At 39.5% G+C, this 12763-nt stretch overlaps 1 protein-coding gene across 2 annotated transcripts in view; it reads left to right on the forward strand.

Annotated features, from left to right (window-relative positions):
- Window positions 1-12763, forward strand: part of GALNT18 (polypeptide N-acetylgalactosaminyltransferase 18) — a 372255-nt gene that overhangs the window by 346710 nt on the left and 12782 nt on the right. For both annotated transcript variants that reach the window (XM_079966313.1, XM_079966312.1), the window contains exon 10: window positions 10591-10755. In XM_079966313.1, coding sequence (XP_079822439.1) covers window positions 10591-10755 — 165 coding nt within the window. The remainder of the gene's footprint in view (window positions 1-10590; window positions 10756-12763) is intronic.

Raw genomic sequence — 12763 nt, forward strand, 5'->3', positions numbered from 1 at the left:
CTGTTTACAGTCTATCCCAGCCAGTCAATATTGTACAGCTGGAATTGGACAAGGAAGCTTTGGCCCGGTTGCCTCCTAGCAACTGGCCCTCATTCTTTCTTCATCCAGATACCTGCCTTCCAGTGAGAGTGCATAAACAAAGCACTACACCAAAAGATGGAGTGTGTCATTGTGAATGCTGAGATGTTCACAAATTGATGGCAAGTAGTGTTGAGCGGAATCAGCATATTCTAAATCAGAGTTAGTCAATATGGTGCCCTATAGATGTTGTGGACTAAAACTTCCATCATCCTTTGCCATTGACCATGCTAACTAGGGCTGATGGGAGGTGTGGTCCAACATCTGTTAGGCACTATATTGGTCATCCTTCGTCTAAGTATTCAGATAACATTCAGGACCCTATTTATTCATTTTTTATTGTTTGGAAATGGAGTGGTGGGACCATGCTGGTAACCCTACCTCTGATGTCCTGTTTCGCACTAGCCATGACTCCTGAACACCTGTGGGTTGGTGCTGACCCCTAACTAGGAAAAGCTGGTTTTACTCATAGGCTTGACCTATGCAGACATTCATACCAATACATGTCTGTCCAAGGAACATAACCTTGGATGTCATCACACATGACATTAGGGGTGGATCTAGCAACACAGTCTCATGTAAATGTTTAAGACAGAGGAGAAAGTTGCCTCTTTAAAAAATGATTGAACTGTTTGCATGTCAACTAATTAATTAATTAAAGAAATATCTGGGTTTAAGGGAAGCCTTCACAAACCTTTTGGGTGCTTTTGTAAAGCTTGTTTTAGAAACTGGTTGGACAGAAGCTATTTATTGCTTTTGGAAAACATGATACAGATCCTGGCTTACAACTATTATGCTTTTTCTACTTCACTTTCCATGCATTACTAAAATATGAAGTCTTTATTTCTATGCATTATAACTGTGTAGTGTTTGTAGCAGCATTGCATCTCTTGAGAGCTAAATTCAAAAGGCATTGAATTTGCAGATGACTCTGCTTCAATCCTAAGTACACTTATGTGAAACTAAGTGCCCCTAAAATCAATAGGACTGGCTTCCAAGCAAATGTGTTTACGGCTGCGTTGTAAGTGGAATAAACCAATATTGCTGCTGGAAGTGCAGTTTATATACCAAGATGGAAAACATTTTCTCAAAAACAAATTCCATTGAAATCAATGAAATTTACTTCTGAGTAAATACCTAAGGATTGGCATGAGTGACATCTTTATTATTACTTTGAAGCAAGTGGTTTCATCTATAAAAATATTGCTTGCTGTCAATCACTTTTCAGAACTGCTTATGAAGATGAGAAATCTTCACAATAAATAACTGCTTTGTGTGAGCTGCATTTTGGAGCTTCCCTGATCTGTAACCTGAAAGCTGTCACTGGAGGCAGAACAGCAAATGGCACCTTTGCCCCATGCCCACTCAAGATACATGAGGGGTGCCAACTTGCCCCCCACATTGAGGGGGCCCGGCGTCATCATATGCATGTCATGCGCAATCTGCGGGGAGCGCAACTAGGTGCTCCTTGTACAGTTTCCCATTGCCCCCTGCTGGTTTTGGGGGATAGGGAGCGCAGAGGGTGATGCAAAATGGTATTAGTTTTTTCAATCAATTTCTCATAAAATTTATCCATCTTAAATAGGGTTAAAATCACCAGTCTTGTTCCTGTATCCCAGAAGCTCATGTCTCCATCTTCCCTTTTTGTTCTTAATCCTAAATGTGTATATTTATTAATCTTCATCCCTAAATAGAGAAAACTTGACTTCATATAACGTGATTAGTGTCTCTGACTCTACATTAGACAGATAAATTATAGGATTCTTTTGATCCTTTTTTTTTAGTAATTATTTATCAGGAATAGTTCGTTTTTATTTTTTAAAGTCCACCTTTCCTCATTTCTATTTGAGTTTTGCTGTGTGGTGGGGTGTTTTTTTTAGCATTTTACATTGTTTCAAAGCAGTCAGATTTCAAATTGTTGACTTGAAATGTGAAGCTTGGATTTTGCCTGACATGTTAATTAGAACACCTGCAGGAAAAGATAATCAATGAAGTGAGATTAATTAGTAAATTGATTCAGCTAGAAATGCCAAAGCAGCTAATCTCCAGGGGGAGATAGAGCAAACTAGTTCCAGATCTCAAGTAATTGTTACACTTCAGGAACTTTGAACTGTTAGTTCATTAGCTATTTTCAACTGGTGAGCAGGAAAGTATGAGGTCTATAGGCAATATTTATTTATTAAATAAATAAATAAATAAATAAATAACTCACTAGCTCTAGTCTTTTCCACTTTTAGAGAGGCTACATTTGGACATCATGGTAATACCATAGTTTCCTGTGATGAGAATAAGCCACAGTAAATCTCAGGTCTGCATGCTCCCCTGTCCTTTCTCCTCCTTTGTCACAGTTGCAAGGAAGAGTGCAGATGCTGTCATTTGCAATTTTCCTTAGCCACAGTTTAGTGTTACATGAACCCTAAACTCTGGATAATGTTGACTGTGGTTTATTGCAACAAACCAGCTTCATAACACATGATTCGAAGCCATTGTGCTTCAAACAATCAATTGATAACATCAGACACAGTTTGTCATGTTTGGATGACATGACATGCTATGGTTACCATAATTTCAGCTCCTCTCTGTAGCCACACTAGAGGAAGTAGAGGTGGGAGAAGTGTAGATCACCGCAGCTAGCTCATTCTCAGCATGCTAAATCAGGAGTCGGAAACATTTTTAGCTCAGAGACTGTACCCACCCACCTAGCAGTCACCTAATATCCTTATAATGTCTGGAGAGTCAAAGTTCGAGTTCAAGTCTCTGTTTGCTATTTTAAAAAGCAGCAGGCAGAGGCTTGTCTCCAGTCTTGCACAGTGGGATCATAGTGCTAAGATCAGAGTATGTCTCTGCTGCTGCCTTTTATAATCAAAGTCTCAACTTCCTCTCCATTAAATAACAACACTTGGTAATACTTACATGCAGGCTTTTCTGCACAGGTATCTCTAGAATGATCAGACCAACAGCCTTTCATTAGATATGAGTTGGCTCTTAAAGATGTTGGTGGATCGCAACACCCCAAGTACCCTCAAGGAATGCATTCTAGACAGACAGACATGAGCTTACAAAAATCAAGTGGCTTTATGTGGGGTGCCTAGTGATGGAGAGGAGAATTCAGGTTCTGCTGAAGAGAGGCATAAACAGGGCAGGCTTCACAATCAAGTGTGTGTCGGGGGGTCCAAGGCAGGCTTCTCCCATTGGAATGCCATTGTTTAAGATACCAGAGACACTGATGGATGTGGTCATGAAACAGACACATGAAGCATGTACCATGCATGAAACATGTTCACTGGACTAGTGTGTGTTTGTGTGTGTAAATAGATGGATAGATAGAATAGAGAGATAAATAGATTGATTCCTTAGTGTGTGTAGGAATTGAAAAATGGGAGAGATTTAAGAAAGACCTAGAAGAGTTTCCTGTTCTGAATTAAGATTCTACACACATTGGGGCATTTCCAGACTACATTAACTACCTTCAATGTCTGGGCCAAGCACCATTCTCAGTTGAATTTATAAAATGAACTATGCTCCAACAGATTGCTATTTTGATCCCTTTATCTTTGGTGGTGCACCTCATGCAGCATGGCATCCCTAGCCAATAAAAAAGGTCTTACCAAGTGGCACCCCTAGTCCTTTATCACGGCCGGTCCACTCATAAGGCAGCCACCTTGTTCAATCCTCCCCACCACCAGAGAAGTGAGGAGAAGTTGTGACCGTGGTTTCCAGCAAGAGCTGCACAAGACCTTGGGAGAGTTCAGCAACAGCTCATGGGATCTCACCAGAAGCCACTGCTGCACCGCCCTGGTAAGCGAGACTTTGGCCGAGGGGACAGGGGCAGCACCTTCCCATTTCACCTCAGGTGGTGAAATGGGACAGGCCACCACTACTTTTTATTATTTTCCTGAGTTTGGCTGAGGATTACACTGTTCTCTCCAAAGTCATTGTGAATAGGAGATGGGTAGGACCCTGTGTGACTCTAGAGCAGCCCTGTTGTATGTAGAATGCAGTAGCACCAAAAATTTATAAGAAATAAGGCAGTACGATATCATTATTTATGTTCTTGGATAAATGTAAATATACAACTTGTTTATACTCTAAGGAATTAAGGCAATATGTATTTGTATTTCTTAAGATAGTAACATGAGAACATAGAGTTAGTGCTGGTATAATGCAGAGATTATACCACTGTACTGGCTTTGGGGCCCTTACACTTGATCCTCGGTGTTTTTTCAGTTGTGTACTAAAAGCTTAAGACAAAGCCATAGATTTGTGAAAACAGTAGGTCTAGTTTTTGCCCCTAAGGAAGAAATTCAATTGCTAGAGGGTTCAGGTTATAATCTGCGCTTCTGCATTCATAGCAGTGGGCTTGGGATACTTAGAAAGCAAGAGTCTCTTTTGTATGAATCCTGACAACTGGCAAAAAAAAAAGCTTTTTGTTGTTTGAATGCTGGTACATCACAATGGTGGAAAAAGCAGAGATATTTTCACTCACAAACTAAGCAATAATTTTATCCCTCTATAAAGGCTTTGTCAAGTGCATACAGCGTTTTAGAAAAGTAAGCAAAGCATATTCCATTTATAACCCCAAAACAATTTCTAAAAGGACAAAGGAAGTGACAAGAAAGAAAAGTAGGATTTAAAAAAAGATTTTTACCAGCTATTTTACTCTTGCATATTTGTATTTGCCCTTTAGAAAAACTCAAAAGCTCCAGCAAAAGCTAAGCATGTTAAACTGCATAGAGTTAAGAAAGTACTTTAATTATACAGTAGAAATCATTAGTTCTGAAGTATCTGATGTTGACTGGAGTGTGTCTGTGTTTGATGTCTCAGGGTATAGTTTTTCATTACAAAAAGATCAATAGAAAATAATTCAGAAGTATTTGTTCAATAAAGAGAAGGAATTATAAAGATCTGAACACTCCAATTTTAACATTTCAGAAATAAATCCCATTGATTTAAATGACATTTATTTCCAAATAAGTATATTTAGGAGTCTCACGTTGATCATTTAAGTACCACTGCTATTTAAATCTCAAATATTTTTATTGTGATTTTGTTTTGTACCATGTGCTTCATTTTTGTGCTTCAATGCATTTCCACTTCTTTCTATAAATGACAATATAAGTCATGCTTTACCTTTCATGAGATTTTACTTTGAGATCTGTGTTTCTGGGTTGCTTCAGTCCTCAATGTAAAATCTACTACCAGCCTCAGTACTCCTTGCAAGGAGAGATTTCAGGGCTTCAGTCTAGGCTGAGCAAAAATCAGGTAAAAGACAGTAAAATCCAAACATTTTTGGAAATGAAGGGGGGAAAAGGTGTTATGTGACTGCAAGTTTGAAAAGGGGGGGGGGATGAATATGTGCACTTTTAACAAAGCCTTAATTCCTTGTGATCAGTTTCCATAGATGTGTACTACAAACATGGATGTCAGAGAGTTCTGATGGAAATGGGAGCAGAAATTGCTGATGTTTGCTAATTCATCCTGTATCGGGAATTGAAATCAATCCAGCAAATACAATCAGTCCTCACTACTATTTCTTTCAGTCCACAAACGATACAAGATTAATTTTTCCTCCATTTGGATTGTGTTCACTTTAAATCGAAATGAATGGGATGGAATAACATAAGGACAATGTAACGTGCACATTATATGTAATTTATGTAATTAATTATGTAAATTACACAAGTTACATATTTCTTTTCCACAGCAAGGCATATAACCTAGTTTTTGGTGTAAACTGCCATGGAACAAACCAGTGACGAATGCAGGGCAAAATGGCAAACGATGCCTTCTTAAATCTCAAATTACAAATGATCCAAATAATCATCGGTTCATGCCCTAAAAAGGCAGAGAAAATGGTAAGAGTGTTGCACTAGGACTATAAAAAGCAATGTCACTGCAAGGCTGACAGTTTTGTCATTCCAAAGGGGAAAAGTTACCTGCTAGAAAGTAAACTGCAATTCCTGAATCCACTCATTTCAAATGCGCAACAGCACACCATTCTCCTGTGTGTTTTCACTTGGAAAAGCTGCCATAAGGATCAGGAATAGCTTTCAGGCTGGGAAATTGGTGTATATTGCATTAAGCTTTCACCAGGGAGCTGGCAATTTATCTTTCAGATAATCATCTTGTGTTAAGTTGGACACCTTGCTGTAACTTTTTGCTACACGATAGACCAGGCCTCAATGAATAATTTACAGTGATGGGAGCATACTTCATCAAGTGAAGTCTTTATCACTTACAGCGGGTTTTCAAAGTTTGTTATTAACTTCGTGTCAAATGTTCGTCCCATGATAGCTTGGCAACATTTTATTGTTAGCATTACTGGAGTCAAGATTTCCCCTTTGAAGAAGATGTTGTTTCCCTGGGCAGAAATTCTGTATCTTACCTAGGATGATGTGCTTAAGAAATGTGGGGATGGCTGAGAAAGTACAGTTATTAATCTATTTTAGGAAGCTCAGCAGTCACCATTGCTTGCATGCTAAGGATCTCAAGACAGTCTCACCTAGCTCACAAGGTGGTTGGGGGGATTAAATGAGGAGGGGAGAGTACTATGGTAGGTATGCCACCTTGAGCTCCTTGGAAGAAAAGGTAAGGTGTAGATGCAATCAATCAAATGTTTGCATGTCACAGTTCTGTTGAATTGTCCCCCACTGGTGGCAGCTATTTAAATTTTAAAGCTGTGCTGGTTAATTGCTTCCATGCAATTAATATTGCGTCTAGTTTGGCTGTGTGCCTCTGCAATCAGGGGTGATTAAATGAAAGGCCAATAAGACTTGGGCCAATGGGAACAAATGGACTTTCAAGTGAACTTGGCTTGGATCAAGCTGCAATATCAGTGTGAAAACGAGTTTGCTTTTTAGATGTGTATGTTGTTTTTAATATTTGATATAAATTAGTAATTCAGTAATTCATATATTTGATCAGTCATTAAAACTGGCACACTTTATTTCTATCCTAACCTTAAAACTTGGGGTGAGGTGATAAGAAAGTGAAACATAACTTCACATTTAGGGTTAATTTAAGCCTATTCAGGTGTTATGAAACCATGTAAGCTATCATGTGAAGGGGCAGTCGAAGCAACCCCACTGGGTGTGCATTCCTTCATGTTTCTTTCAGAGTTATTTATTTATTTATTGAGTTTATATACCGCCCTATACCTTGGGGTCTCAGGGCGGTTAATCTAGCTAGGCTAGATAAGGAGTAGTTAAGCAAATGAACAATAAACTGGGAAAAGTGTAACATGTGTTTATTTAATAGCCTTAGATAAATGACTTGAAAGATCTGGGGGAGAAGCACTTTATAAATACTCAGCAAATGAATTATTGGACAAGTCCATGGCGGTGAGAACCTCCATGCACATGTTTATAAGGAGATTTCTGAATTGGGGAGCTAAAATTTTAAAATGTGGTTAGAAAGCAGAAAGTACACACACACACACACCGCAATGAATTAGTGAACCTATAGTACCTTGGCTCCCGAACTTCTTGGGAGTCAAACATTCCAGCTCCCGAACGATCGAAAACAGGAAGTGGGTTTTCCAGTTTTTGAATGTTCTTTTGGAAACCAAACATCCAACGGGGCTTCCATGACTTCTGATTGGCTGCAGGAGCTTTCTGCAGCCAATCAGAAGCCACGCTTTGGAAGTCAAACATTTTGGAAGTCAAACGGACTTCCGGAATGGATTCTGTTCAACTTCCGATTTACTACAGTACAATTGTGCATTTGTTGAATGGAATCTATTGTGTCCCAGAAGAGTTTTGTGTCATGCAAACCACAAGCTAGCATGAATTTAAGTACATTTAGGGTTGTATCTAACTAAATCATTTATTTCAGTGGAGCTACTCTGTGTATGACTTAGCCGAATATAACCCTTAGCCCCAAACCAAATGATTTAACAGGATGTAGAAATACAGTCAGAATCTATTTGTTTTATCTTGTTAGTGGTGAAATAACAAATACTAATATGTAACAGCCCAAAGCTTCTGTTGGTATTTTTCCTTCCCTTTCCTTCCTCTATAATGAATAAGCAAGCCATAAAAAGGAATCTGATTTCTTCTTGTTGTTTAATCTCCAAATCATTCAGTCCTCTCTTTCTCTGCAAAAGTATCTGCTTTATACACTTGAGCATTCAATAATCTGTCTAAAAACTTTACCAGGGCACTATAACTGCTCTGCTTGCATACATATTTTAACCTACTACTTTTTAAAAAAATAATCTTTATTAATCTTGTCTTGATAAAAAAAAGCCACCCTCCATTTATATCAGCACATCACAAATTCTTGGAGTAGATATGGAGTAAACGGCAGCATATAAAATGTGAGTAGGGTATTAGGACAGATTAATACAGAAGTTAATTACAGATCAGAAAGAGCTGTAAAAAGCTCACTTCTATCATTCTTTATTAGGTTGTTGACAAGAGCTTGCAAATATTTTTGATATGGAGGAAGTATAAGAGAGACCATAGATGAAGTCATATGAACCCAAATAATCACAATTATCTGCAAAAGCAGCATGAATGAATGATAGAAGTGAGCTTTTTACAGCTCCTTCTGATCTGAAATTAACATCTGTATTAATCTGTCTTAATACCCTACTCACCTTTTATATGCTGCCATTTACTCCATATCTACTCCAAGAATTTGCTGCAGTAAACACAAATCCCTGTCCTGATCTGCAGAGCCCTCGACTATTTTATGTGTGCTCTTTCTTCCTCCTCCTTTGTGCTTAATATTTTACGACAAAGTACTCACTGCTGCATGTACAAATATGATGTCAATTATACACAGCATCAATAATAAACAGATACCAAGAAGTGCTATCAAGACCCACGAGAAGGCATTTCCCTCAAACTTTTCTAAAACACAAATCCATATGGCGTGTGAAGACTCACACATCATCCGTTTTCGGTGATTAACATTTAATGGTGGAGCAACAATAAGATCACACAATCGTTATCTTCGGCACCGCCCACATGCTTGGATGCATCTTGAAGCCTGATCTAGTTAGACAACTTGTGCCTTTGAAAGAGAGAGACAAGTGTGATTGTTAGCAGTCTCTGTGGTATGAAGGTGCCAGGAGTGCCATCTGTTGAGATCCAGAGTGAGATGTCAGTTGAGTCAGAGCAGAAGAACATATTATCTGTCTCAATGACAACAGAGACTTCTCAGAGCCACGTAAAAGACTTTCACCAAGAGATTCAAAGGTCTCCTTTTTGTTAATAGTGTCAACAATTATCAACCAGTCTTGAAGATCATATATGGCATGAAGTGAATCCAAGGCCAGGTCATTTCTCATCACTGTGTTTCTAGAGCAAATCTCAGCCTACATTCTGTATTTTGTATCGTTCTGGTGCAATTGCTTTAGTCAGTTTAGCACTCTAAAATTCAAGTACTCCAGCTTCAACAATTTGGCTTGTGTGTATACATTACAGAATATACACACATATACACAGTGCCGCTCACCAAATGTTTTACCTATGGTGCCTTGGCTCCTCAGAATTGTGCCCCTGCATTCTCAGTACCTAGGACTTTCCTCCCCCATCTGAATGATTACAAAACCGATCTGGCACCTTTTTGACAGTAAGCACAAGTGGTCTATTTCTAGACAATTCTGTTATTCTATCCTGATTCAAGTGGAGCACATCCCTTTTCTATAGGTCTATCTTGTCCAAAAGTATTCTCCAGACCGCCCCCCCTCAACACCATTAAATAGATGATATCTAAAAACTTATGCTCTGTACAAAACACAAAAAGATAGATGTTCTAGCTCTTGCTTTCCAATTAAGACAGTGAAGTTCGGTGGGTAGCTAACAAGAAGAGGGTATTTTTGGTAGTAGCACATCTACTATGGAATAGCTTCTCCAGAAAGGCCCACCAACTACCTTCTTTATGGTATTTTCAGCACCAGGTGAAGCATCAAGTCTTTTAAACTTTTCTGTTAAATTCATGCTGTGCATTGAGTTATGCTCTATCCATTGTATCTTGCTTACTTTTATTGTTTGTTAACCTGTAAAATCCTGCACTACATATATTAAATTAAGATGAAGAATACAGATGGTAATACCTAGGTAACTTACCCAGTGGCGTAGCGTGGGTTGTCAGCACCCGGGGCAAGGCAAGTAATTTGCGCCCCCTAACCCGTGGATTTTAGTAGGGGCAGAGAGCTCGAGTGCGAGCGCGCCCCCCCCCCCGATGTTGCACCCGGTGCGGCCGGCCCCCCTGCACCCCCCACGCTACGCCACTGAACTTACCACAGTGTGCATGAACTATATTGTCCTACCAAGCAGGTAGCTTGATCTGCCTTCTCTCACCCCTCTTTGATAACTCCTCAAATGATATTTTGAAAACTTTAAAATATCACACTGCTTCTTACTAGAAAAAAAGGACTTTTGGTTGCTGAAGCGTGGTGTGAGATTCAGTTCAGGTCCATGCATTAACTCTTGCCATTGGTTTCTGATAGAAATGTTGCCTGCGTCTTCAAAGCCCTGAATGTGTTCTGTTTTCTCATTGCAGAACGTCTATTACACAGGTAACCAGCAGTTCCACGTGGGTGTTCTGAGTCCTACCATTGATGATGATGACAACAGATGCCTGGTAGATGTGAACAGCAGACCCCGACTAATTGAATGCAGTTACGCCAAAGCCAAAAGGATGAAGCTTTACTGGCAATTTACTCAGGTGAATTTTATTTTTATTTCAAAACAAAACACGAGTTTGCAGTTTTCACTGAATTATGAATGACTTCTCAGCTCTGCAAATAAGAAATGGCTGTGTTACTTTGAAAAGGAAATGGTAGATGAGATGGGAAGCTTCTGCCTCTGGACGGTGTGATTACTTCAGACTGCAGGTCTGAAGGCTTAAACCAGGGATAGGGTACCAATTTCATAGCAAGGTATGCATTCCCTCATGGACAGCTTGCCAGTAGTGGGTGGGGTCAGATTAAAAGTGGGTGGGGCCAGATAAATGTATCATAACTTTGTATAATAAGCTTCATTCTAGTCACATGGAAGCCAGAGGTTTCTACATAACCTCCCCAAAACACCTTTTCCTCTTCCATCCAGAAAAGCAAGAGACACTATCACAGTTCAAGGACATATTCCAGCAAAGCAAAAGCATTTCAGGAGGTCATGGATCAGGGCTGGTGAGGGAGCAACCTGAGAACAGTCCCAAGGGTTAACTAGAGAGGCCTCAACAGTCATATTTGGCCAGTAGAAATGAGGTTCTCCGTTTTTGGTTTCCATGAGGGAATGCTCTGCCCCCCTAAACCAAAAAAGATCCCAACCTATAGAAAACTTAGGGAGACATCAGAGAGAAGACTGGATAACTGGGAAGGAGGTCAAATTTGTGTATGGATATGCATAGTGGCATCCCTTTTGAATGCTTGTCACCATCTTTACAAGTGGTGGTGTCCATGAAATAACGCTGCAAGTTAAAATAGATGTCAGAAAACACTCCTCCTAACACCCACAGACAAAGCTCTGAAGAAGGGAAGATGAAGCTCCTTTCTTTGTCTCCTGATGATAAGAGGCAAAGGAATAATTAAAGGCATGCTGTTCAGAAAGGATTGTTTTGCTAATACCCAGTGTGATTAAAGTGTTGTTGTTTCAGAACACATAATGTGATGCAAAGTAGGTTTGCATGCTGTAAGCTACAAGGAAACTAATGAGAGTAATCAAGGACTCCGAGAGATGTTTGCACATTGTATTGTACTTGCTTCCATTTCATCTAGCAAAACGAGTATGCCTCTCTGAGAAAACTAATCATATTTTAACATTTACAACATTGTGAAAATGCACAGGGTAAGGCAGTGCTGCCATCCTGAATGAAACTATAAACTTGAGAGTAGTCCTTATGGCCTACGTGAAATCACAGTGAAGTAAATTGTTTTGAGTCCCTGTATGAAAACAGAGTGCTTTAAATATCCTGCTACACCAAACTTTCCAGTGGAGTTAAAGCTCAAGCCAACTTTCAGTGGCCTTCCAAATCCTAGTTTCCCTTTCCATGCTATTCATTATTGTTAAATTCAGCTTCTTATCCTAGCATTTGGAAAGCACATATAAAGGCCTAATCACCTGGGAAGCTTTTGACTACCATTACGGAGTCATTTAGGTAGTGAAGATCTAGTGGTACTAGGTTCCAAGATAGCTAGAAAAGGTCTGTGAAACAAGCCCTAACACAGCATTTTGAGGGAAGGCCAAAGGAGATGTGTTGCAGTCTTGTTATTGCATTTATTGTAAGAATATATTTTTTAAAAAACAAAAAAATGTTGCATTATAAACTAGGTCCTAAAAACAGAGCTGCACACGCACTCTCCCAAACTCTCCACCTGTATCAACCCAAAGCCATGTGGGTGTAAATATAGCTAGTGGTACCTCTGGTTACATACGCTTCAGGTTACATACGCTTCAGGTTACAGACTCTGCTAACCCAGAAATAGTACCTCGGGTTAAGAACTTTGTTTCAGGATGAGAACAGAAATCGTGCGGCGGCAGCAGCAGCGGGAGGCCCCATTAGCTAAAGTGGTGCCTCAGATTAAGAACAGTTTCAGGTTAAGAACGGACCTCCGGAACGAATTAAGTACGTAACCAGGGGTACCACTGTAGATTAGTTTCCGCTGAAACAAATTCCTTGGAAACAATTACCGTATTTTTTGCTCTATAAGACTCACTTTTTCCCTCCTAAAAAG

Source organism: Podarcis cretensis (assembly GCF_951804945.1).
Source record: "Podarcis cretensis genome assembly, chromosome: 1".
NCBI lineage: Eukaryota > Metazoa > Chordata > Lepidosauria > Squamata > Lacertidae > Podarcis > Podarcis cretensis.